Raw genomic sequence first — 27,588 nt, forward strand, 5'->3', positions numbered from 1 at the left:
GCAAATAGTGATAATTTGACGTCTACTTTTCCAATCTGTATCCCCTTGATCTCCTTCAACTGTCTTATTGCTCTAGCAAGGACTTCCAGCACTATGTTGAAGAGATGTGGAGAGAGTGAGCAACCTTGTCTTGTCCCTGATTTCAGTGGGATTGCTTTAAGTTTCTCTCTGTTTAGTTTGATGTTGGCTGTAGGCTTGCTGTATATCACCTTTACTATGTTTAGATATGTGCCTTGTATCCCTGATCGCTCCAATACTTTAAGCATGAATGGATGTTGGATTTTGTCAAATGCTTTTTCAGCATCTAAGGAGATTATCATGTGGTTTTTTCTTTCAGTTTGTTAATATGATGGATCACATTGATGGATTTCCATATATTGAACCACCCCTGCATACCTGGGATGAAGCATACTTGGTCATGGTGGATGATATCTTTGATGTGTTCTTGGATTCAGTTTGCAAGTATTTTGTTGAGTAGTTTTGCATCAGTGTTCATAAGGGAGATTGGCCTGAAGTTCTCTTTTTTTGTTGAGTCTTTGTGAGGTTTAGGTACCAAGTTGACTGTAGCTTCATAGAATGAGTTTGATAATGTTCCTTCTGTTTCTATTTTGTGGAATAGTTCGAAGAGAATTGGTGTTAGCTCTTCTTTGAAGGTCTGGTAGAATTCTGCACTGAAACCATCAGGTCCTGGGCTTTTTTTGGATGGGAGACTTTCGATGACTGCTTCTATTTCTTTGGAGGATATAGGACTATTTAATTGATTTACCTGGTCCTGATTTAGCTTTGGTAAGTGGAATTGATCAAGAAAGTTGTCCATTTCATTTAAATTTTCGAATTTTGTTGCATATAGACTTTTGAAGTAAGTCCTAAATATTGTTTGAATTTCCTCACTGTCTGTAGTTATGTCCCCATTTTCATTTCTGATTTTGTTTATTTGGATGGTGTCTCTCTGCCTTTTAGTTAGCTTGGCTAAGGGTTTATCTATCTTGTTGATTTTCTCAAAGAATCAGCTCTTGGTTTCATTGATTCTTTGAATTGTTTTATTTGTTTGCAATTGATTACTTTCAGCCCTGTGTTTGATTATTTCCAGCTGTCTACTCCTTTTTGGTGTGTCTGCTTCTTCTTTTTCTAGGGTTTTTAAGTGAGCCATTAAGTTGCTTGAATGCACTGTCTCAAATTTCTTCTTGAAGGCAATTAGTGCTATGAACTTTCCTCTTAGCACTGCCTTCATTGTGTACCACAAGTTTGGGTATGTTGTGTCTTCATTTTCATTGAGTTCTAGGAAGATTTTAATTTCTTTCTTTATTTCTTCCCTGACCCAGCTGTCTTTTAGTAGCAAGTTGTTCAGTTTCCATGTGTGTAGGCTTTTTGCTATTTCTGTTGTTATTGAGGTCCAGCTTTATTCCATGGTGATCAGACAAGATACAAGGGATTATTTCAATCTTTTTGTATCTGTTGAGGCTTGCTTTGTGACCAACTATGTGGTCTATTTTGGAGAAGGTTCCATGAGGTGCTGAGAAGAAGGTAAATTCTTTTATGTTTGGGTGTAAGGTGCTGTAAATGTCTGTTAGGTCCATTTGATTCATGACCTCTGTCAGAGACATGGTTTCTTTGTTTAATTTCTGTTTAGTTGACCTGTCCTTTGTTGAGAGTGGGGTGTTGAAGTCTCCCACTATTAATGTGTGGGGATCTATATGTGATTTAAATTTTATCAATGTTTCTTTAACAAATGTGGGTGCTCTTGTATTCGGGGCATAAATGTTCAGGATTGTGATGTCTTCCTGGTGGAATTTTTCTTTGATGAGTATGAAGTGTCCTTCCTCATCTCTTTTTATTAATTTTGGTTGAAAGTCTATTTTATCAGATATTAGAATGGCTACTCCTGTTTGCTTCTTGCATCCATTTGCTTGGAAAGTTGTCTTCCATCCCTTTACCCTCAGGTAATGTCTATCTTTGTGACTTAGGTGTGTTTCTTGTATGCAACAGATTGCTGGGTTTTGTTTACTCATCCATTCTGTTAGTCTGTGTCTTTTTATTGGAGAATTAAGTCCATTGATGTTGAGAGAGATTAATGACCAGTCGCTGTTAAATCCTTTGACTTTGATGTTGGCTGTGGTCATCAGGTTGTGTGCTTGGTTGCTTTTTGTTTTACTCTAGTGGGGTTATTTATTTCCTATGTTTTCTTGGATGTAGCTAGTTTTTTTGGGTTGTATTTTCCCTTCCAGTGTCTTCTGTAATGCTGGATTTGTGTGTAGGTATTGTTGAAATTTGTTTTTGTCATTGAATATCTTGTTTTCTCTGCCTATGAGGACTGATTATAGTAGCCTGGGCTGACATCTGTGTTCTCTTAGTGTCTGCATGATATCCGTCCAGGCCCTTCTGGCTTTCATAGTCTCTGTTGAAAAGTCAGGTGTGATTCTAATGGGTTTGCCATTATATGTTACTTGGCCTTTTTCCCTTGCAGCTTTTAGTATTTTTCTTTGTTCTTTATACTTACAGTTTTGATTATTATGTGGCGGGAGGATTTTCTTTTCTGGTCTAATTCATTGGGTGTTCTATAGGCCTCTTGTATTCTTATTGGCCTCTCCTTTAAGTTGGGGAAATTTTCTTCAATGATTTTGTTGAAAATATTTTCTGGGCCTTCGTGCAGGGAATCTTCTTTTTCCTCTATTCCTATTATTCTTAGGTTTTGTCTTTTTATGTTGTCTTGAATTTCTTGGATGGTTTGTGTCAGGAATTTTTTGGATTCAACATTTTCTTTGACAGATACATCTATTTCTTCCATTGTATCTTCCAGACCTGAGATTCTTTTTTCCATTTCTTGTATCCTATTGGTTATGCTAACCTCTGTAGTTCCTGCTTTCTTCCCTAAGTTCTTTCTCTCCACAATTTCTTCCATTTGTGTTTTTTTTTTTTTTAATTTTTCCAATTCTATCTTCAGGTCTTGAGCTATTTTGTTGGTTTCCTTCACCTGTCTGACTGTATTTTCATGTTTTTCCATCAATTCCTTCAGCTGTTTGTTTGAACAATCCACTGTTTCTTTTATTTCATTCAATGATTTAAGCATTTCCTCTCTAAAGGCCATAGACTGTTTGGCTGCAGCTTCCTCTATTTTTTTTCGTATTTTATTTGTTTCCTTTGTTATCTTCCTCATGAACATAGATGTTAGGTCATCTCCTTGAATTTCAATTATGCTGGGGTGTCTAGAGCTATTTGCCCCTGGATACCTGGGTTCTGGAGATGCCATATTGCTCTGGCTTTTGTTGGTTGAACTTTTATGCTGTCCTCTACCCATTGGGCTATCTTAGTTGTTTGAACTTAGTTTCTGGCTGTTCCTGGAGTCTTGTAGTGGAGAGAATCCCTTTGGCAGGAAGATGTTTTTTTCCAGGAGGAAGCCTTCTCAGCTTTTTGGGTATAGTCACTAGATGGCCAGTGTTTTTCAGGAGTTGCTACAGCTCACCTCAGGCATAGAGACCTGGGCGGTAACTGTGGTCCTGATTAGTCAAGAGGGCTCTCCTCTCACCTGGAGAAGTCCTGGAGACGGCTGCCCACCTTCTGGGTTTCTTGCTGTAAATTTAGTGATCAGCTGCTGTAACCTATGTGTCCCGTGGTTTGGTTGGTTTTGTTACGGATAACTGGTTGCCCTTTGGAGCAGTATCTGGGGGTTGATCTCAGGGTTCCCAGTCTTTTGTAGGTCTGAGGTTGGGGCTCTGTGCCCCATGACCCAAGAGGTCAGTGGCGGGTGAGTACTGCTCTCCTGGTAACAGCAGGTTATCTGGTGTACAGCAGTTCCCTGGGTTGGGCCAGTCTGTGGGACCTTTTCCGGGGATATACTGGGTTGCCTTTCCCTTTGCTTTGTTCCTTGTGAGAGTTTTTACAGACAGTGACTCTAAGACTCTGGTGTCTTGGGGCACACAGTTCTGTCTGTAAGGAGTAGTTGGTACAAAGCAGGCCTCTGGGCTGGCGGAGCGTGTGTCTGCCTGCTATTCTGCAGAGGCTGGGTTCGCAATATCTCTGTGCTCCCTGTTGGGGCCCGATTCTGTGATGGCTGGGCGTACTTGCCTGTTTGCGATCTGCAGTCTGTTAGACTTTCCCCAGGCACAGCCTAGGTGACCCCAGCAGCATGGTTTCTTCCTTCCCTTTGGGGCCCTCTCTGAGCAGGGGTTCCCAGTCCCTGTTGCACTGGGGTGCGCAGCTCATCTGTATGGGTGAGCTGGGCATGCAGCTCTCAGTGCCATGGGAGCTCAGTTGCGATGGCAGAGGGTACCTGCGGTCTGCGAGACCTTCCAGGAAAAGACTGGGTGACCCATGATCAGACTCGCAACTTTGCTTCCCCGTGAGGTTTTCTTGCGACTGGAACTCCCAGTCTCAGGCACCCTTGTGCCCACTGATCAGCCTGGGAAAGTGATCCGGACACGCAGACTTGTGGCTCTAGCCCCGAGACCCAAAGCCCACGTTACCCAGGATTTCTTCCAGGTTCTGGGTGGAAGCCAAGAGTGGACCGATTCCCATGCCATGGGAGCCTCCCCTCACCTGGGAAACACAATCACTGTAGTTTCAGGGCCCAGAGTTCAGTCTCCTGGTCGCTGCACGAAGAGTGCTGTTCTCTTCTCAGATGCAGTGCTCTCCCTGCGCTGCCATCTTGGCTCCCCCTGTTCCCCATTTTTTAAGTGGATTACTTGGTTTGCTGCTTTTCAGCTTCTTTAGTTCTTTATATATACAGGATATGAGTCCTCTGTCAGATAAAGGGTTGGTGAAGATTCTTTCCCAATCTATAGGCAGTCGCTTTGTTTTGATGACAGTATCCTTTGCTTTACAGAAGCTTTTCAGTTTCAAGAGGTCCCATTTATTGATTGTTGCTCTTAGAGCCTGTGCTATTGGTGTTCTGTTCAGGAAGTTTTCTCCTGTACCAATGAGTTCTAGAGTATTCCCCACTTTTTTTTTCTAGCCGATTTAATGTGTCTGGTTTTATGTTGAGGTCTTTGATCCACTTGGACTTCAGTTTTGTGCAGGGTGACAAGTACGGATCTATTTTCATTTTTCTACATGTAGACATCCAGTTGGACCAGCACCATTTGTTGAAGATGCTACCTTTTTTCCATTGTATGGTTTTGGCATCTTTGTCAAAAATCAGGTGTTCATAAGTGTGTGGGTTTATTTCTGGGTCTTCTGTTCTGTTCCATTGATCTACCATTCTGTTTCTATGCCAGTACCATGCAGTTATTATAACTTGTTCTATAGTACAACTTAAGATCAGGGATGGAGATACCTCCAGAAGATCTTTTATTGTAGAGGATTGTTTTAGCAATTCTGGGTTTCTTGTTATTCCATATGAAGTTGAGAATTTTTCTTCCCAGGTCTGTAAAGAATTGTGTTGGCAATTTGATGGGAATTGCATTAAATCTGTAGATTGCTTTTGGTAAGATGGTCATTTTTACTATGTTAATCCTGCCAAGCCATGAGCATGGAAGATCTTTCCATCTTCTCATATCTTCTTCTAATTCTTTCTTCAGAGACTTGAAATTTTTTTCATACAAGTCTTTGACTTCCTTGGTTAGGGTTACACCAAGGTACTTTATGTCATTTGTGGCTATTGTGAAGGGTGTTGTTTCCCTAATTTCGTTCTCAGCCCTTTTGTCTTTTGTATTCAGCAGGGCTACTGATTTTTTTGAGTTAATTTTGTATCCGGCCACTTTGCTGAAGGTGTTTATCAGCTGTAGGAGTTCCCTGGTAGAGTTTTTGGGGTCACTCATGTATACTATCATATCATCTGCAAATAGTGATAATTTGACATCTACTTTTCCAATCTGTATCCCCTTGATCTCCTTCAACTGTCTTATTGCTCTAGCAAGGAATTCCAGCACTATGTTGAAGAGATGTGGAGAGAGTGGGCAGCCTTGTCTTGTCCCTGATTTCAGTGGGATTGCTTTAAGTTTCTCTCTGTTTAGTTTGATGTTGGCTATAGGCTTGCTGTATATCACCTTTACTATGTTTAGATATGTGCCTTGTATCCCTGATCTCTCCAATACTTTAAACATGAATGGATGTTGGATTTTGTGAAATGCTTTTTCAGCATCTAGGGAGATTTTCATGTGTTTTTTTTTCTTTCAGTTTGTTAATATGGTGGATCACATTGATGGATTTCCATATATTGAACCACCCCTGCATATCTGGGATGAAGCCTACTTGGTCATACTGAATAATATCTTTGATGTGTTTTTGGATTCAGTTTGCAAGTATTTTGTTATGTATGTTTGCATCAATGTTCATAAGGGAGATTGGCCTGAAATTCTCTTTCTTTGTTGAGTCTTTGTGAGGTTTAGGTACCAAGGTGACTGTGGCTTCATTGAATGAGTTTGGTAATGTTCCTTCTGTTTCTGTTTTGTGGAATAGTTCGAAGAGAATTGGTGTTAGCTCTTCTTTGAAGGTCTGGTAGAATTCTGCACTGAAGCCATCTGGTCCTGGGCTTTTTTTGGATGGGAGACTTTTGATGACTGCTTCTATTTCTTTGGGTGATATAGGACTATTTAGTTGATTTACCTGGTCCTGATTCAGCTTTGGTAAGTCAAATCAATCAAGAAAATTGTCCATTTCATTTAAATTTTCGAATTTTGTTGCATATAGACTTTTGAAGTAAGTCCTAATGATTGGATTTCCTCAGTGTCTCTAGTTATGTCCCCATTTTCATTTCTGATTTTGTTGATTTTGGTGGTGTCTCTCTGCCTTTTAGTCAGCTTGGCTAAGGGTTTATCTATCTTGTTGATTTTCTCAAAGAACCAGCTCTTGGTTTCATTGATTCTTTGAATTGTTTTATTTGTTTGCAATTGATTACTTTCAGCCCTGTGTTTGATTATTTCCAGCCGTCTACTCCTTTTTGGTGTGTCTGCTTCTTTTTCTAGGGTTTTTAAGTGAGCCATTAAGTTGCTTGAATGCGCTGTCTCAAATTTCTTCTTGAAGGCAATTAGTGCTATGAACTTTCCTCTTAGCTCTGCTTTCATTGTGTACCACAAGTTTGGGTATGTTGTGTCTTCATTTTCATTGATTTCTAGAAAGACTTTAATTTCTTTCTTTATTTCTTCCCTGACCCAGCTGTCTTTTAGTAGCAAGTTGTTCAGTTTCCATGTGTGTAGGCTTTTTGCTATTTCTGTTGTTATTGAGGTCCAGCTTTATTCCATGGTGATCAGACAAGATACAAGGGATTATTTCAATCTTCTTGTATCTGTTGAGGCTTGCTTTGTGACCAACTACATGGTCTATTTTGGAGAAGATTCCATGAGGTGCTGAGAAGAAGGTAAATTCTGTTTTTTCTGGGTGTAAAATTCTATAAATGTCTGTTAGGTCCATTTGATTCATGACCTCTGTCAGAGACATTGTTTCTTTGTTTAATTTCTGTTTAGTTGACCTATCCTTTGTTGAGAGTGGGGTGTTGAAGTCTCCCACTATTAATGTGTGGGGATCTATATGTGATTTAAATTTTATCAATGTTTCTTTAACAAATGTGGGTGCTCTTGTATTCGGGGCATAAATGTTCAGGATTGTGATGTCTTCCTGGTGGAATTTTTCTTTGATGAGTATGAAGTGTCCTTCCTCATCTCTTTTTATTAATTTTGGTTGAAAGTCTATTTTATCAGATATTAGAATGGCTACTCCTGCTTGCTTCTTGGTTCTGTTTGCTTGGAAAGTTGTCTTCCATCCCTTTACCCTCAGGTAATGTCTATCTTTGTGACTTAGGTGTGTTTCTTGTATGCAACAGATTGCTGGGTTTTGTTTACTCATCCATTCTGTTAGTCTGTGTCTTTTTATTGGAGAGTTGAGTCCATTGATGTTGAGAGAGATTAATGACCAGTGGCTGTTAGATCCCTTGATTTTGATATTGGCTGTGGTCATCAGGTTGTGTGCTTGGTTGCTTTTTGTTTTACTCTAGTGGGGTTAATTATTTCCTGTGTTTTCTTGAAAGAAGCTAATTTTTGGGGGTTGTATTTTCCCTTCCAGTGTCTTCTGTAATGCTGGATTTGTGTGTAGGTAATGTTGAAGTTTGTTTTTGCAATTGATTACCTTGTTTTCTCTGTCTATGAGGACTGATAGCTTTGCTGGGTATAATAGCCTGGGCTGACATCTGTGTTCTCTTAGGTTCTGCATGATATTCGTCCAGGCCCTTCTGGCTTTCATAGTCTCTGTTGAAAAGTCAGGTGTGATTCTAATGGGTTTGCCATTATATGTTACTTGGCCTTTTTCCCTTGTGGCTTTCAATATTTTTACTTTGTTCTGTATTCTTACTGTTTTGTTTATTATGTGGCGGGAGGATTTTCTTTTCTGTTCAAATTTGTTGGGTGTTCTGTAGGCCTCATGTATTCTTATTGGCCTCTCCTTTAAGTTGGGGAAATTTTCTTCAATGATTTTGTTGAAAATATTTTCTGTGCCTTGGAGAAGGGAGTCTTGTTTTTCTTCTATACCTATTATTCTTAGGTTTTGTCTTTTCATATTGTCTTGCATTTCTTGGATGGTCTGTGTCAGGAATTGTTTGGATTTAACATTTTCTTTGACAGATACATCTATTTCTTCCATTGTATCTTCTACACCTGAGATTCTTTCTTCCATCTCTTGTAGTCTGTTGGTTATGCTTACCTCTCTAGTTCCTGTTTTCTTCCCTAGATTCTTCCTCTCCATTATTTCCTCCATTTGTGTTTTCTTTAATTTTTCCAATTCTATCTTCAGGTCTTGAGTTGTTTTGTTTACTTCCTTCACCTGTCTGATTGTACTTTCCTGTTTTTCTTTTAGTTTCTTCAACTCTGTTTCTTTTATTTCATTCAGTGCTTTAAGTATTTCCTTTCTAAAGGCCATAACCCATTTGGCTGCAGATTCCTCTATTTTTTTTACAGATGGCAATATTCTGTTTGAGTTTGTCTTCCTCTATGTCTTTATGTATCTTATTTGTTTCCTCTGTTATCATCTTCATGAGCATAGTTGTTAGGTTATCTTCTTGGATTTCAGTTATGCTGGGGTGTCCAGGGCTACTTATCCCTGGGTAACTGGGTTCTGGAGATGCCATATTGCTCTGTCTTTTGTTGCTTGAGCTTTTATGCTGGCCTCTACCCATTGTGCTATCTTAGGTGTTTGGGGTTATTTTCTGGTGGTTCCTGGGGATCCTGTGGTGGAGAGAATCTCTTTTGCAGAAAGCGGTTTTTCCTGAAGGATGTCTTCTCAGCTTTTTGGGTATAGTCCCTGAATGGCTGGCGTTTTTTCAGGAGTTGCTGCTGCTCACCTCAGGGATAGAGACCTGAGTGGTAACTGTGGTCTTTGTTAGTCAAGAGGGTTCTCCTCTCACCCAGGGAAGTCCTGAACACAGCTGCCCTGTTTCTGGGTTTCTTGCTGTAAATTTAATGATCAGCTGCTGTGACCCAGTTGGACATCTGACAAGCAGCATATGTTTGTGCCTATGTCTGGAGCACAGCTGAGTGATGGTGGCTCAGCCCGCTGGTCTACTAGAGTTTTTCCAGGGAAGGATTGGGTGATTTAAGTCAGTACAGTTTCCTTCCTTCCCTGTGCATTCTCTGGAGACAGGGACTACCAGTCTCTTTTTTTGCCCTGGTGTGCACTGCTCAGTTTCCGCCAGCTGCCTGGTGCACAGAAACTGCCTGTGTCTGCCTTTCCGGCCTTTGGGAGCCTGGCTTCTGCCTAAACTGGGTAATTTTCCAGAGACCTTTTTGTGATTGGTGTGTAGGCTGAGTGCTCTGAGATTGCACCAGACAGTGAAACTCATTTGCTGATGCTCTGGTGCCCACAGTTCTATCTCAGGCGGCAAATCAGGCGCGCAGGCAGGCGGGGCTCTGTGCGGGAGCCTGGGTCCCCGGCTCTGGCTCCGGGCTGGCTCCTGGGGTGCCCGTGGAACCCGAGTCTTTTTCCAGGGGATGTGTGACCTGGAATGGGTGACCTAAGGCCGGTCCCAATCGTTTCCTGTAAGCTGGGGTTATCTCTCGACTGAAAATTCCAGTCTCTGATAGTGTGGTGTGCATGGTTCAGTCTGGGACAGTGACCAGAGACACTGGTTTGTGGCTCTGGGCTGGGGCTGGGGCTGGTGGCTGGCAGCCAAGTGTCTGGCGGAACCAGGATCTCTTCTGATCTCTTCTGCGGTTTAGCCGGGTGAGTTAAAAGCTGATTGAATCCCCCAGCGTGGGGTATCCTCACACCTGGGAAACTCAATGACTGTGTTTTATGGCTGCGAGTTCTGATTGCTGGTCACTGTGCTGATCCTGCTGTGCTGGTCAGAATGAGAGTCCGCCCGGCGCCACCATCTTGCCCCACCTCCCTTTTATATATATATATATATATATATATATATATATCTGGAGTGCCCTAAATAAGAGTCATGGTTACCCTTTCATTTTGACATTTTTAAGTCAAATTTTATCATTTTACTTTTATATATTTTAGAAGGCCTCTATATTTTTTATTTTATTTTAACTTTTACACAATTACATAAAATATTTGTGTGTGTCTGGTGTCTATGTGTGTATGTATGTAAAATGATAGGTTTGTTGATGGTAGTAAATTGGGTTTATACTAAAGATTATCAATTAATAAAGCATGTTTTAGTCCTATTATGACAAATAAAGAAAGCAATTTTTTTTATAACTTAACATTTAAATAACCCTTCTTACGATTCATAGATGAATAATTTCTAAAGCTAAAATAGCTTCTCTATATAGTCAGACATTTGGCTTATCTTCTGGCAGCTCTGAACTTTGTGTTGCTCTCATCAATTTACCTCCAGAACATGAGAGCTATTCCAAAGATATTTCAGAGCTGAACATCCATCTGGAAGACACATTTAAAACTTTGAGGCATTTGGAGAAGGAGAAGGAAAAGCTGGAAAAAGCCAATGCCAAGATCCAGAAAGATGTAGACTACATGAGTCAGCATGGCCCTCTGCTGGAGCTAAAGAGGAAGGTGGAGTTAGACAATCTAAGAAAATGTTATAGTAAAAAGTTTGAGGTGAGTGAACATGTATGTATCTTCCTGGTTATCACAAAATATTTCAGCTCTAAAAACTGAATGTATGCTGTAAAGCTGACCTCTAGTTTTAATTCTCCAATAACTTGTTCATTTTTAATTTAATGGTATTCATTTAAACAACGTCTTTGAACTCTTTGAAAGTAAGTAGAATGTATCAGTAATTTAATCATTGATAAAAGTTACAAATATAATGCTACTTCAAATGATTAAATGACATCAATCACCTGTAAAATCATTCTATAGAAAATAATTTATTTGAAACCATCCTTCAAATAACAAATTTACTTCATATTAGTGTTTGATCATTTTAAAAACAAATTCTTGAATGTTTCCCATGTTCACCACCCAGTACCATTGTCCTCATTCTTTTATCTAAAAAAAATAGCATAAATTTCATCTATTCATTAGAAAAAATTGAAAATGTAAATAATGTTTTAAAACAACCTTACATTTTTGAATTATACAATACTATTATTATACTTTGACTATATAAATTTCTGCACCTCTTTATTTAAAGTAACATTATATTTTTGAACTTCTATGTTGAGTTCTGTGTGTGTGTGTGTGTGTGTGTGTGTGTGTGTGTGTGTGTGACTGCTAGTCTGTAGGTAGACCATGTACTTTCCAGTAAGTTTGGAGGCTAGAAGATGGTGTCTGTTCTCCAGAGTCAAAAGCAGTTGTGAGCCACTGGATGTGGGTATCAGGGACCAAGCCATTCTTCTCTTCACAAGCGGCAATTGCTCTTTACCAGAGATCCATCTTTCCAATGCCCCACATTGTTTTAATGTAATTAGACTACTCTTTATAGATACACATGTAGCCCATAATATATATATAAAAATTTGTTATTTAATGTTCTCTCATTCTCAATGTCATTTTTCCCTAATATTTACTGATAAAACTGCAGTTTGTCAATACACAATAACTTCACGTCAGTGTTTTCCTTTCAATGTTCATATGAAGTTTCCTCAATTGTATACCTAGTAAGAACTGAATGATAGATGAGGTCCACCTCTTATTTCATTTGCTAATGTCCGACTGTTCTCCAAAATTCCTCTGACAACTTTCCTGGAGTAGTAGTATTATGCTAAAGGATCAGTTTCCCCGTGGAGAATTCTGGTCCTTCCTATACCCTTCTACAACTTAATAGTGTGTCAGCCAAAGTTACTTTACATTTTTCATAGTCTGATTTTGCTTCCACTGTGAAGGAGGTTGGAATTGTAAGAAAGCTTTTTGACACAACTGATCCATTCAAAAGAAACACCTCTCACTATGTCTTAAGTGTGCTGACTAGTTTTATGCCAAATTGACACAAGCTAGAGTTATCTGAAAGAAGAAAACCATATTTGAGAAAATTCCTGCATAAGATCTGGCTGTAGGTCCCATTTTTTGATTGTTGCTCTTAGAGCCTGTGCTGTTGGTGTTCTGTTCAGGAAGTTGTCTCCTGTGCCAATGAGTCCAAGGCTCTTCCCCACTTTTTCTTCTAACAGGTTTAGTGTGTCTGGTTTTATGTTGAGGTCTTTGATCCACTTGGACTTTAGTTTTGTGCAGGGTGATAAATATGGATCTATTTGCATTTTTCTGCATGTAGACATTCAGTTGGACCAGCACCATTTGATGAAGATGCTGCCTTTTTTCCATTGTATGGTTTTGGTTTCTTTATCCAAAATAAAGTACCCATAGGTGGGTGGGTATATTTCTGGGTCTTTTATTCTATTCCATCCATCCACCATTCTGTTTCTATGCCAGTACCATGCAGTTTTTATTACTATTGCTGTGTAGTATAGCTTAAGATCAGGGATTGAGATACCTCTCGACTATCTGTTGTTGTACAGGATTGTTTTAGCAATTCTGGGATTTTTGTTTTTCTATATGAAATTGAGTATTATTCTTTAAAGATCTATAAAGATCTTAAATGTGTTGGCATTTTGATGGAATTGCATTGAATCTGCAGATTGCTTTTGGCAGGGTGGCCATTTTCACTATGTTAATCCTATCAATCCATGACCATGGGAGATCTTTCCATCTTGTAATACCTTCTTCAATTTCTTTCTTCAGAGACTTGAAGTTTTTTCAAACTTGTCTTTGACTTGCTTGGTTATAGTCACACCAAGGTACTTTATGTTAATTAGTTGCTATTGTGAAGGGTGTAGATTCCCTGATTTCTCTCTCAGCCCTTTTTTCTTCCATATACAGTAGGGCTACTGGTTGTTTTTTTGTTTGTTTGTTTGTTTATTTGTTTTGTTTTTGTTTTTGTTTTTTTTATTTAATTTTGTATCAAGCCACTTTGCTGAAGTTGCTTATCAGCTGAAGGAGTTCTCTGGTAGAATTTTGGGGGCCACTCATGTGTACTGTCATATCAGCTGCAAATAGTGATGCCTTGACATCTTCCTTTCCAATTTGCATCCCTTTGATCTCCTTTAGTGGTCTTATTGCTCTAGCTAGGACGTCAAGTAGTATGTTGAAAAGTAAGGAGAGAGTGGGCAGCCTTGCCTTGTTCCTGATTTCAGTTGGATTGATTTTAGTGTCTCTTCTTTTAGTTTGATGTTGGCTATAGGCTTGCTGTATATTATCTTTACAAGATTTAGGTATGTGCCTTGTATCCCAGATTTCTCCAAGACTTTAAACATGACTGGGTGTTAGATTTTGTCAAATGCTTTTTCAGTATCTAAGGAGATGATCATGTGGTTTTTCTCCTTCATTATGTTTATATAGTGGATTACATTGATGGATTTCCCTGCATACCTGGGATGAAGCCTCCTTGGTCATGGTGGATGATATCTTTTATGTGTTCTTGGATCCAGTTTGCAAGTATTTTATTGAGTATGATTGCATCAAAGTTCATAAGAGAGATAAGTCTGAAGTTCTTTTTTTGTTAGCTCTTTGTGTGGTTTAGGGTATCAGGATGACTATGGCTTCATACAATGAGTTTGATGATGTTTCTTCTGTTTCTATTTTGTGGAATAGTTTGAAAAGAACTGGAGTTAGCTCTTCTTTCAAGGTCTGCTAGAATTCTGCTCTGAAACCATCTGGCCCTAGGCTTTTTTGGAAGGGTGGTTTTTGATACCTGCTTCTATTTATTAGGGGATATAGGACTATTTTAATTATTTACCTCATCTTGATTTAAGTTTAATAAATGGAATCTATCGAGAGAATTGTCCAATTCATTCGATTTTTAAATTTTGTAGCATATAAACTTTTGTAGTATGACGTAATGTTTGTTTGTATTTCTTCAGTGTTTGTTGTTATGTCCCCCTTTTCATTTCTTATTTTGCTGATTTGGATAGTTTTTCTCTGCCTTTTAGTTAGTTTGGCTAAGGGTTTGTCAATCTGTTTATTTTCTCAAAGAGCCAGTTCTTGGTCTCATTGATTCTTTGAATTGTTTTCTTCATTTTAAATTCATTGATTTCAACTCTAAGTTTGATTATTTCCAATTGTCTGCTCCTCTTGGGTGTGTCTTCTTTTTTTTACCCCCTTGGGCATTTAGGTGTGTCATTAAATTGCTTGTATGAGATGTCTCCAAGTTCTTTCTGGAGGCACTTAGTGCTATGAACTTTCCTCTTAGCACTGCTTTCATTATGTCCAATAGGTTTGGGTAGTTTGTACCTTCAATTTCCTTGAATTTTTAGGAAGTTTCTAATTTCTTTTTGACTTCTTCCCTGACCAAGCTGTCATTGAGTAGATAGTCGCTTAGTTTCCATGTGTATGTAGGCTCTTTGTTATTTCTATTGTTGTTGAGGTCTAGTTTTAGGTCATGGTGGTTTGATAGGATACAAGAGATTATTTCGATCTTCTTGTATCTGTTGAGGCTTGCTTTATGCTTGATTATATGGTCATTTTTTGAGAAGGTTGATGAGTTGCTGAAAAGAGGGTATACTCTTTTGAGTTTGGGTGAAAAGTTTTATAGACATCTATTGGGTCCATTTGACTTAGGAATTCTGTAAGTGTCATTATTTCCCTATTTACCTTCCATCTAGCTGATCTGTCCCTTGGTGAGAGTGGAGTATTGAAGTTTTCCATTATTATGGTGTTTGGATCGATGTGTGATTTAAGCTTTAATAATGTTTCATTTACAAATGCAGGTGCTCTTGTATTTGGTGCATAGATGTTCAGAATTGTGAAGTACTCCTGATGGATTTTTCCTTTGATGAGAATGAAGTGTCTCTCTCATCTTTTTAGATTAATTTTGGTTGAAAGTCTATTTTATTCGATATTAGGATAGATACTCCAGCTTGTTTTCTGGGTCTGTTTGCTTGAAAAAACCTTTTTCCAGACCTTTACTCTGAGGAAGTGTTTATCTTTGTGCAGAGGTGTGTTTCTTACATGCAGCAGAATGTTGAATCCTGTTTCCCCAACCATTCTGTTAGTCAGTGTTTTTGATGTTGTTGTAGTTTGCTTTTTTGAGAATTGAGTCCATTGATGTTGCTAGATAATAGTGACCAATGAATGCTAGTTCCTTTTTTTGTATATTTGGTATTGTTACTGTGTTTCAGTGCTTGTTTTCTTTTAATTCTTTGTTATGAAGTCATCTATATCCTGTGTTTTCTTGGGTATAGTTGGTTTCCTTGGATTGGACTTTTCTTTCTAGTATCTTCTGTAGGGCTATGTTACTATGTAGATACTGTTTAAGTTTAGTTTATCATAGAATATTTGTTTTCTCCATCTATACTGATTGAAAGTTTTGCTGGGTAAAGATAGTCTGGGTTGGCATCTGTGGTCTCTTAGAGTCTGAATGGCATCTGCCCAGACCCTTCTGGCTTTTATAATTTCTGGTAAGAATTCTGGAGTGATTCTGATTGGTCTACAATTTTATGTTACTTGGCCTTTTTTCCTTGCTGCTTTTAATATTTTTCCATTGTTCTGTAGATTTAGTGTTTTGACTATTATGTGACATGAGAAGTTTCTTTTCTGGTCTAGTCTATTTGTTGTTCTGTAGGCCTCTAGTATGTTAATGGACATCTCTTTCTTTAAGTTGGGAAAATTTTCTTCTATGACTTTCTTGAAAATATTTTTTGGACCTTGGAGTCTGGAATCTTCTTTTTTGTCTTTTCCTAATATTCTTAGATTTCATCATTTCATGGTGTCCTTGATTTTTTGGATGTTTTGTGTTTGGAACTTTTCTGATTTTACTTTTTCTTTGAGAGATGAATCAATTTCAGCAAGTGTATCTCCAGGGCCTGAGATTTTCTCTTCGATCTCTTGTATTCTGTTGGTGATGCTGACCTTTGTTGTTTCTGATCTTTTCTCTAAGTTCTCCACCTCCAGAGTTTTGTCTGTTTGTGTTTTCTTTATTGATTCTACTTCTGTTTTCATGTCTTGCACCATTTCCTTCATCTGTTTGAATGTGGATTCCAGTTTTTCCATGATGGCCTGTATATTTTTGTTTGTTTCCTCTCTATATGGCACTAATTGTGCCTCTGCTTGTGCTTCTACCTTTGCTTCTATTTGTTTGGCTGTATTTGCCTATGTTTCCTTTAGAGCTTTGTTAATTTCCTCTTTGTGTGCTTCTCATAACTGGATAAATATAGCCTTAAAATCATTTTCTTGTGTTTCCTATGAATTAAAATAACCATTTTTTGGGAGGAGGGTTGCTGGTGAAGCCATGATGTCCTGAAATTTGTTGGATGTGTTCTTATACCAACCTCTAGCCATGTGCTTATCTGTAACATTTGCTGTTTTTTCCTGGAGTCTGCACTTCAGATTGGGTCCATCTCTGGTGTCTGGAGTATTCTTCAGGAAGATGAGAGAGTTCCACTGGTTTGAGAGTGGATATTGGTGTTTTTCAGTTTCATGAGGTCCTATTTATTGATTGTTGATCTTAGAGCCTGTGCTGTGAGTGTTCTGTTCAGGAATTTGGCTCCTGTGCCAATGAGTTCAAGGCCCTTCCCCACTTTTTTTCTTTTAACTGATTTAATGTGTCTGGTGTTATGTTGAGGTCTTTGATCCACTTGGACTTTAATTTTGTGCAGGGTGATAAATCTGGATCTAGCTTCATTTTTTTGCATGTAGACATCCAATTAGACCAGCACCATTTGTTGAAGATTCTGTCTTTTTCCATTGTATGGTTTCGGCTTCTTTGTCCAAAATCAAGTATCTGTAGGTGGGTGGGTTTATTTCTGGGTCTTCTATTCTATCCCATTGATCCAACATTCTGTAGAACATACTCTTATAACCTGGTGTTTGGTGGTAAGGGTGGAAGGATGCAGATTCTGAGGCCGGGTGAGTCTACCCAGCAAGATTTGGTCTTTTTTTAATCAAATATTATAATAAATTAAATAATACAAACATACTTTTCCAATCTTCACTAGTATTCATATTAAATGTTAACACAGTCATTTCTAGCAAAAGTAGGGGAAAATGGTGTACATGAGATGATGTATGCTAATGAGACTACTTTTGCCAAAGTGACCACAAAATGAAATAAAAATAATTTATAATGATGAAATAAAAAAATTTTCTTATAACTGAAATGACAACTGTACTTTCCTTGCATAATATCTGTATTTAGTATTTAAAACTTCCCAATATTTGCTTGAGAGATAGCTCCGAGGTAAGAGTACTTGCTGCTCTTTTGAACTTTCAAGGCTTTTAGCTGCCCAAACAGTAGCTCTGGCAGTTTCTGAAGCCTCTTCTGGCCTCTGCAGAAACCACCAATTCTGCATGTCCCCCCAGGCCCTCTGGGAGCACCACTCACACTCACGCTCATGCTGTGCAAGCATTCACTTTTCCTGGAATACATATATTCCCGTGTTCTGTGTTCTGTTGTTGAGAATTAAATATATTACTCTTCCTCCCTGAGAGCAGTTTGCCAGCCAGTATTCATGAAAGCCTTTACCTTCCACCTCAACACATTATCTCTTTAGCAGTGCATTTGAAGAAAGTATTTCAGCTTGTAAAGTTTCTTTGCAGCTCACTTCATCACTGTGGGGCTTTTGAGTAACTCACATGTTTTCCTCAAGTTGTGCACAATGTGTATATACACAGAAATGGGAAGAGCAGCGAGCATTATGGGATGTAATTCAGACGAGAGAGTTGAGCATAAGAAAGGAGTACTGGAGACAGGAAGAAAATGCTGATGGCATTCAGTAATTAATAAAAGTAAATGATTTTGGATTATTATGTGAAGAACAATAGTTTATTTCTGATTAAAATAAGCACAAGTTATGTAATCTTCTTTGTTACTCCACGGTATCATATTTCTTTGCAATATGATAATATATACACATTAAAAATCAACACGCTTTGGTGGTTTAAAAGGTGATTTTAATTGGAGCACATAAACCTGTAGTTTTTATGCCTCTGTAACACTGATGTCAGTCAGGGCAAAGGAAACATGGAACACTATTCTCTTAGCAGTACACATTTAGAGGATTAGTAATTGTAATATTAGTAGTAATTAGTGATTGTAATTAGTAATTAACATATATATGTTAATACTCTTAACCCTAAATTATGAGTGACACTGAAATTCTTGTAATTAACCATTCACATATCCATGGGCAAAATGTTTTTCTTTTCTAGGTAATGGAACTATTTCGAACAGTTCATGAAGAGTTTAAAGATACTTTGGTAAAGTATGAAACTGCAAAAGCATATCTTAAGGATATGATAGAAGAAAATGAAAGAGACATCGCCCATGAGCAAAAAACTGTGGAGGCCTATCAGTAAGAATTCACCTATCAGTAAAAATTCTATGTAGAGTATCTAGAAAGAAATGTTAACCAAACCGTAATAAATTTCACCACTCAAAAACTTTCAAAGAGCACAGAATTTAAATTGTTTATGCCTATATTATCAGTAGGTTTGTACCTACTGAACTTTGAATATATAATGTATGAATCTATGTAAATACTACAAAGCAGTATATTTCTGTTTAAAAATGTTCATGTATACCACCAAATTTCATGAGGATAAGGTGTAACAACCATGTAGATCCTTGTCATCTGTATGCAAAAATTATTGCCTTGTTTTTTTTAATGAGATCACACATTATGAACTAATGCAGTAGTTATAAGCACAAATATTAATATTTAATTTCTTACTAGGAAAACAATACATTCAATGCAGAGATTACCTTTTGATTATTAATAATTGAGATCTTTATTTTTTTTTCATTAATCTCTAAAGTAAATATGTCTTCTGATATCTTCCTATCTTAGGATTTCTATTTCTGCTTTAGCCTATGTTGTTTTGTTGCAGAAATAGAAGGAAAACGTTTATTTCATCTTACAGCTTATATTCCATCATTAGGAAAGTCAGGGCAGAAATATGGAGACATAAGCTGGTGCAGAGGTGACAAAGGATCATGATTTACTCGCTGGTTTAGGCTGCTTTTCTATAGAACTCAGGACCTCCAGGTTCAGGGGTGGCAGCAAGTTGTCCACACTAAGTTGGGTCTCTTATATCCATTATCAGCTCGCAGGATCCCCCATAAAAGGACCACATGCTAACTTTTTTCACAAATGACTCTGGTGGGATGTTGTCTCTATTGAATTTCCTTCCGTCTTCTGAAATGATCCTTCTTCTGTCAAGTTGACATAAGACTAGGCAATACGCCTCCCAGTTTCTCGACTTAAAACTTCCTTTGGCTTAAAAAGTAACATCAAAATGTTTTCTTTATTTAAATTGATCCCTGATTTAGCAGAGCCAGTTAATCTCATGTTAAAATCATTATGAAGCTAGAATCAAATCAATATATGCAAATGAGGACAATTAGTAGGAATCTTATGATCTAGATAACATCCATTTGCTACAATGTGTATGTTTTTTCACAATCACTATGCCTTTGCACTGTGCCTAATATGGGACTGGAATAATAGTTTGGTGGTTAATATCACTCGTTGTTCTTGCAGAGGATGAAGGCTTAGTTCTAAGCACCCAGGTGGTGGCTCACAACCATCTGTGACTACCGTGCTTTCTTTTGGCCTGTGTGGGCTCCAAGCATGTACATCTTCTTTCTACTTAGCCTTATATGTAACTGGAAAAACATTCATTCTCTGCTTATTGCGTACATTGTTTTCTATGCTTACATATCATAAACTAAGTTTTATACAGCAACATTAGTGTTATTTAGATACTTGTTCAAAATTCACAATCTCATGCTCTGTCCTGGCCTTTTGAATTTCTGTACTTTGTAAAATGCCGAGACAATGTTTGAGAAATTAAATATCATTTTTACTGCTCTTTGCTGCTTCTTCAGTTTAACACTGATAAAAGATTATAAAATTTTTTCATATAACATAGGGGCTGGAGAGATGGCTCAGTGTGTGCATGAGAGCGTCTTCAAAAATTTGTATTTGAATCCCAAAATTTAAGTTAAAAGGCATGTCAATCACCTTAGCATTGGGAAGACTGACAAACTAGACCAAACTCCAGAGAACTTCAGTGAGATTCTTTCTCAAGGCAATAAGGCTGATAGTGACAGACAAAGATGTCCTACTCTGGCCTTCACATGGGCATATGAATTTACACACACATACTTCATGCATCAACACACGTGCATCCCCCCACACACACACACAATATACACCCCAGCCACAAAAATTTCACACTGTGTTGTCATATGTGTCAACATAATTTTGGCATTCCATGATAGCTTTAGTTCATATGTGGATACAAATTTAAAGTGGTTATGATATATGGGATAGTCACTGGCCTCTTGTCACAATGAGTTTACCTTTTCTGGCTGCTGGAATTCTTTTTTAATCTTGTTTATAAATGTTTTTAGTTCTATTAGTATTTTGAAAATATTTTCAAGTTCCAGTGTGTTGTATTATTTAAATTTTAGAGTCACTAATAAACATCACACGGGCAGAAATATTTATTCTCCTACAGTAAGTACGATTTAAACATTGGGTATTGACTACCCTTCAGATCACTAGTACACTCCATGAACATGAACTGTGTGACCCGTTTTGCTTATTGGACTTTCTTTCGTGCTATTACTTGTTATCATTTCATTATTTCTTCTTCTCTTTGGATGACTAAAATTCTGTTTTATTATTTTGTAATACACATTAATTGCCACATTCAAAATGACATTGTCAGATTCAAAATACATCGGATGCTCTTAATATATTGGGTAATACAAAAATAATTAAAAGTTTGTCTATTTATCTATTTTCCTTAAATCAAATAGTTGTCAATTGTAGAATGTTTTTTTACATCTTTAAAATTAATTACATCTTTAAAATTAATTAATTTATTTTATTTATTACAGTTTATTCATTTGTATCCCAGCTGTACCCTCCTCATCCCCTCCCAATTCTGTCCTCCCTCCCTCCCTCTTCTCCTCCCATGCCCCTCCCCTAGTCGTCTGGTAGGGGAGGTCCTCCATCTGACTCTAGCCTATCAGATCTCATCAGGACTAGCTATACCTCCCAAGGGGAGGTGTTCAAAGAGCCAGCCCATTCAGTTGATGAATGTTTTATTTTTTATGACCTATTTTTTTACAGGAGGATTTTTAAAAAAATACTGTCATGATAATTACTTCTTCCCCTTTTGTGTCTTGGACTTTCCATCTTGAGTCCTTCTTGAGTGACAGATCTCTTAAAATAACAGCTTCAGTCAGGTTACCTTGACAAGTTGAGGTTGATTATGAAAGAAAATGGGTTTTAGTATAAATAAGACATTGGGGCTGGAGAGATGCTCAGCATTGAATATCACTGGCTCTTCTTCCCATGGACCCAGGCTCAATTCCCAGCACCCACATGGTTTTTGTAATTTAAGTCTCTTTCTATTTTCTTATTATTTTAATTTTTACTTATTCATTTTATATCCCGGTTTTGGTCCCCTTCCTCCTCTTCTCCCAGTCTCACCCTCCATCCCTGTTTACCCCATCCCCACTTCCCTACCACTTAGAGAATGGGAGCCCCTCCCTACTCACCTACCCACACCAGCATAACAAGTCACATCAGGTCTGAGTGCACCTCTTCCTGTGTGGCTTGATGAGGTAGCCCCACCAGGGAAAAGTGATCTAAAAGCAGGCAACAGAGTTCATGTCAGAGTCCCCTTACTAGGCAACCTATAGACAGACAGAGTTTTCCATCGGCCACACCTCTGTAAGCTCCAGTCCATGCATGGTCCTTGGTTGGAGCTTCAGTATCCACAGCAAGCTCCTGGACCCTGGTTAGTTGGTTCTGTTGTTCCTCTGTGGAGTTCTTGTCCCCTCTGTGTCCTTCTATCCTTTCCCCCACTCTTCCACAAGGCTCCCTGTGCTCCACTCAGTGATTGGTTGTAGGTCTTTGCATCTGTTTCCATCAGGTGCTGGGTAGAGCCTCTCAGAGGACAGCTATTCTTGGCTACCCTCTGCTAACACAGCAGAGTATTGTTAATGGTGCCATGGGTTGGCTGTCTCCCCTGGGATGGCTCTCAGGTGGGGCCAGTCATTGGTTGGACATTCCCTCAATCTCTGTTCCATTTTTGTCCCTGCTCATCTTGTAGGCATCATAAATTTTGGGTCAAAGATTTTGTTGGTGGATTGGTGTTCCCCTCTCTCTACTAGTAGCCATGTCTAGTTAGAGGCTGACTTCTTAATTCTCCATGACCCATTTTATTAGAAGTCTCAGCTAGAGTCACCCTCATAATTTCAATCCTGGGGAACCCGATGTCATTTTCTGTGGGCAATAGGAGGCATGCAAGTGTTATGGAGACATACATGTAGAAAAATAGTCATATATACAAAATAAGACATATAACATAACCTAAATAAATAAAACGTACAGTATCTGAACTTTAACTTTCACTTATGAAGAGAGTTCATCATGTGACTTCTCTACTGTCCTTTAAAAGATCACTTATGTTCTTGAGACCATAAAGTTTTATTAATGTATATGTCTGTGTGTGAGTGTAAGTGACAAGAAGGCTAAAGTGGGCAATGGTTCCTTGAGCTGTAAGTCCAGGCAGATGTGGAACACCCAGTGTGGTTCCTGGGATCTGAACTCATGTCCTCTGGAAAAGTAGATTATTTTAACCACTGAGCCATCTCTCCAGGCCTTTATACTTTGAGGCTTCATTTGCTTTATTTTTATAATAATCTAGATTTGAACTAGCTACCTGACTAACTAAATAAATAAAATGGAAATTAATGTCATCTAGTTGGGTTCTGTCACCTACTGTTTTCATGGTTATCCTTGACGCATTCAGTGCTCGGTTTTCTGATTTAATTTATACAAATTACACACTATTCTTCAACCTTTCAAGTTTCCCATTAGTCTCCCTCCTATGCCTGGGCTGTGTGTGTAGATTTGGGAGCCGAAAGCTGATCAGTGACAGATCAATAATAATATTCCTTAAAAACCATGATGCAGTAATATTTGCTATTTTAGTTATGTTTAGTTATACAGCAATTTTCCCCCATAATTGTTTTCTTTATAAGTAATGATAGACCCACGGAAGCTTATGGGGTTTTCAGTTTCCTTCTTCAGGCTTCTCCCAAGGGAGCAGATCTTAAAAATTTGAACTATCTGATATCAGACTAGAAAACAGGTCTTATATAATGTTTGCTATGTTTTTACATATAGTCCTTAGTATGGATGTATGTGATTGCATGTGTTGTTATATGTAACTTTTTCTTGTGTGTAAATTCAATAACTACTGCATTGATCCAAATACGGAACAGTTTCCTCTCCGATGCTGCCCCACTGTCTGTGCTCCTTGTTCATCCTCTGCTCTCCATCTTTAAAGCTTCCTCATTTAGGCATGTTATATAAATGCAGCATGTCACAAGCAACCTTCCCGTTCTTTTCCTTTCTTCTTTTAGTGTGCCAGTAAGATTAATCTAGCTTAGTGGATACATCCTAGGAATGTCTTGGAGTTTATCACTAAGTAGGATTTCATAGTGTGGGTGTACTGAGTTTGTTTAAGCAAACCATACATAGTTTAAGCAAACTTAACATTTGGTTAGTTTCTAGTTTCTTCGAGTCTGACCGAGGCTACTTTAGAAATTCATGTGCACAATTTTGTGTGAGTATTTAATTTTCATTCTCTGAAATGCATGCATCTGAATATGATTGCCAGACTGTGAATTACATGTATATTAGTTCAAAAGAAAAACAACAACAACAAAAAAACCCAACCAGATCCAGAATGTTGAGAGACCATTTGACATCCACACCAAACAAGAAGAGATCACTTTTTTATGATTAGACTTACTTAATTAAATGTTCTTAATAACACACAGCAGAGTTCTGATAGATTACCTTAGTTCAGCTACATTCAATGTTACACTTACATTAAAAGACAAAAATGTAAAACTTTACAATAGTGACTGAGGGATTCTGAGAGACCACCTCTTGAAAGAGAAACGTTTAGTCCCTGTAGTATGTTTGTAGCACTGACGTTGGATTGTTACATTTCTCTTGCACATTTTGTGTTTATATGACAATGAATTCTTTCTTTTATGAAGTTTCTGGTCAAGTGCTTTGCCTGGCTTATGGATAACTCTTTCGTTATAGAGAAGAGCAGTTTATTTAAAAAAAACAAACAAACAAACAAAAAAAAAAACACCTCAAATATGTATAGTGCAACTATCTTATAACCTTCCAAGATTTGTCTTTTGATCCCATTCTAGGGGTATTTTGTAGTGGAAAAGTTTTAAATTTTGTTAAAATTTAATTTGTCAATTCCATTTTTATAGGCTTGGTGCTTTGAGAACTTCTTTTTTCAGTATATAGATTGTTTTATTAAAAAATGTTGTATATAGTTTTACATGTTATGCTTAGAAGCATTAAGAGAATGATGCTTGAGATTTAGTCAGATTTAGCTTTTTTCTTATTCCTTTAGCATACATGTGGCCTGGCACCTGTATCATACTGTTTTCATTAAAGGGCATGTGAAATATTTCAAGAATCATCAAGTGGTGTTTCCATGGCTCTGTTTGTACACACTGGGTTCTGTTTCTTTGCTCTATATACCCAATTCTCTGTGGTTAACCTTCTTTGGTCAATATACTTGTATAATAGTTCTTATCAACAGAGTGAGAGAGAATGAGTGACTCACAATTTTTTTCCTGACTGTTCTGGCTCAACAGGTGTAAAAACTGTGATAATTAAATGCCTGGAGGCTTCCTATCACTTTGTTTCCCAACTTCTCCTACAAAACAATCTAAAACGATCCCTCAGACAGTCAAGTAATGTACTTAAAACTTGTCTCTTCATTCTTTTCCTTTGCAAACATAAGTACTGGTTTGCTTTTGCTCTCAATTTTTACTTAATATCTGAGCTTTTTAGGAATTTGGAACTGTTGTGGGATGGGAGAAATGTTATTTATTCTTAATAAGATAGAGGCTGGTTTAAATATAATTTTCTTTTCAAGATGGATAAAATCATCTCTGCTTTTATCTTAGGAAAGAGGTAAGTATGCTCAGCAATCTGCAGGATCACTACTCAACTTCCATCCTCAGTGCAAACATAAACATTGACGAGGATGAAGAAGCAATGAGTGAGATGCTGAGAGAGACATTTGCTTCAACAAATGAAGTAGCAAATAAAATGAGAAAAGTGAGTTTTTCATATTTTGAAATATTTAGAAAATGCTTTTGAGCTAAAAGTTTGTATTTTCTTAACCACTGATTTAATAGCAGTCAATTTCCTGCCTATGTTAGTTTCCTGTCCTTGGATAGCAAAACAGATTTGACAGTTCGACAGAATGCTTGTTAATCAGTAAGTAAAATTCATATTTTTATTAGTTTATGTTTGCTGTGTTAAGTTATGTGTTTGTTAAGACTATTTTTGCAAGTTTGTCATGTACATTGGCCACAATCAACTTCAATTACCCTCTCCTACCCTACTTCTCCCTCTATCCCTCCACTTCAGATAGCTAGTTTTATTCTGATGTCGATTATATTTCCCTTTCAGAGCAGGATTCAAGCATTCTCCCTTGGGCCCTTCCTTGGGCTTAGTTTCTTTGGGTCTATGGGTTGTAGCATGTTTATCTTGTACTATATTGGTAAGATCCACTTATGACTGAGTATAGACCATGTATGTTGTGTCTTTCTAGATCAGGGTTTCCTCACTCAGGATGATCTTTCCTACATCCATTCACTTGCCTGCAAATTTCATGATGCCCTTGCTTTTAATAGCTAAGTAGTATTTTATTGTGTAAATGTACCATAGTTTTGTTATTCAGTCCAGTTGAGGGACATCTGAGTTGTTGACAGTTTCTGGCTATTATGAATAAAGCTGCTATGAGCATATTGAGCAAGTGTCCTTATTGTATGGTTGAACATATTTCAGATATATGCCCAGGAGTGGTATAACTGGGTTTTGAGGTAGAACTATTCCCAATTTTCTGAGAGAATGCCAGATTGATTTCCACAGTGTTTATACAAGTTTCCACTCCCACCAGCAATGGAGGAGTGTTCCTTTTGTTCCACATCCTCGCTAGCTTGTACTGTCACTTGAATTTTTGCTCTTAGCCATTCTAATGAGTCTAAGATGGAATCTCAAAGTCATTTTGATTTGCATTTCCCTGATGACTAAGGATGTTGAGCATTTCCTTTTTCATTATTTTTATCATTATTATTACAATTATTATTTATAATTTATTCACTTTGTATCCCAATTATAGCCTCCTCCCTCATCTTCTCCCAGTCTCACGCTTTCTCCCTCTTCCTCCCCATCACTCTACACTAGTCCATTGATAGGGGAAGACCTCCTCCTCTACTGTCTAACCCTAACTTATAAGGGCCCATCAGGACTGCCTGGATCCTCTTCCTCTGTGGACTGCCTAGGTTGCCACGAGGGAGAAGTGATCAAAAAGAATAAAATGGAGTTCGTGTCAAAGACTGTCTCTTCTCCCCTTACTAGGGTCTCTGTAGGACCCATGGACTTATATTTTTTAGCTTTGTTGTTCTCCGTGTGGGCCTCCTGTCCCCTCTGTGTCCTTCGATCCCCTGCTTCTTCCATAAGACTTCCTCACTCTGTCCAGAGTTTGGCTGTGAGTCTCAGCATCTGCTTTGATCCCCTGCTGGGTGGAGTCTTTTAGAGGACATCTGTAGTAGGCTCCCATCCTGTTCCCTCTTTTCTACCACTTCCAGTATCTATCCTTGTTTTTCCTTCTGAATGAGAATTAAGCATCTTGGTCCTCCTTCTTGTTTAGCTTCTTTAGGTCTGTAGATTTTAGTATGCTTATCCTGTATTGTATGCCTAATGTCCACATATAAGTGAGTACATATCATGAGTGTCTTTTGGGTTCTGCATTACCTCATTCAGGATGATATTTTCTACATCCATCCATTTGTTTGCAAATTTCATGATGTCCTTGCTTTTAATAGCTGAGTAGTATTCTATTATGTAAACCACAGTTTCTTTATCCATTATCCGATTGAGGGACATCTAGGTTGTCTCCAGATTTTGGCTATTATGAATAAAGCTACTGTGAACATAGTTCAGCAAATGTGCTTGTTATATTGTTAAAAATCTTATGGATTATGCCTGGGAGTAGTATAGCTGGGTCTTTAGATAGCACTATTCCCAGTTTTCTGAGAAAGCACCAGATTGTTTTCCAAAGTGGTTGTACAAGTTCACATTTCTACCAGCAATGAAGGAGGGTTCCCCTTTCTCAACATCCTCTCCA

The 27,588-nt window shown here is 38.0% G+C and overlaps 1 protein-coding gene across 1 annotated transcript in view; it reads left to right on the forward strand.

The window, feature by feature from the left end:
* Ccdc178 (coiled-coil domain containing 178) overlaps positions 1–27,588 on the forward strand; it is a 330,861-nt gene that overhangs the window by 35,270 nt on the left and 268,003 nt on the right. Inside the window, exons 6-8 of the mRNA XM_060378608.1 lie at positions 10,772–10,992; positions 18,535–18,677; positions 25,358–25,515. Of these exons, the coding sequence (XP_060234591.1) occupies positions 10,772–10,992; positions 18,535–18,677; positions 25,358–25,515 (522 nt within the window). The remainder of the gene's footprint in view (positions 1–10,771; positions 10,993–18,534; positions 18,678–25,357; positions 25,516–27,588) is intronic.

This window comes from Meriones unguiculatus, chromosome 2 (assembly GCF_030254825.1).
Source record: "Meriones unguiculatus strain TT.TT164.6M chromosome 2, Bangor_MerUng_6.1, whole genome shotgun sequence".
Lineage (NCBI taxonomy): Eukaryota > Metazoa > Chordata > Mammalia > Rodentia > Muridae > Meriones > Meriones unguiculatus.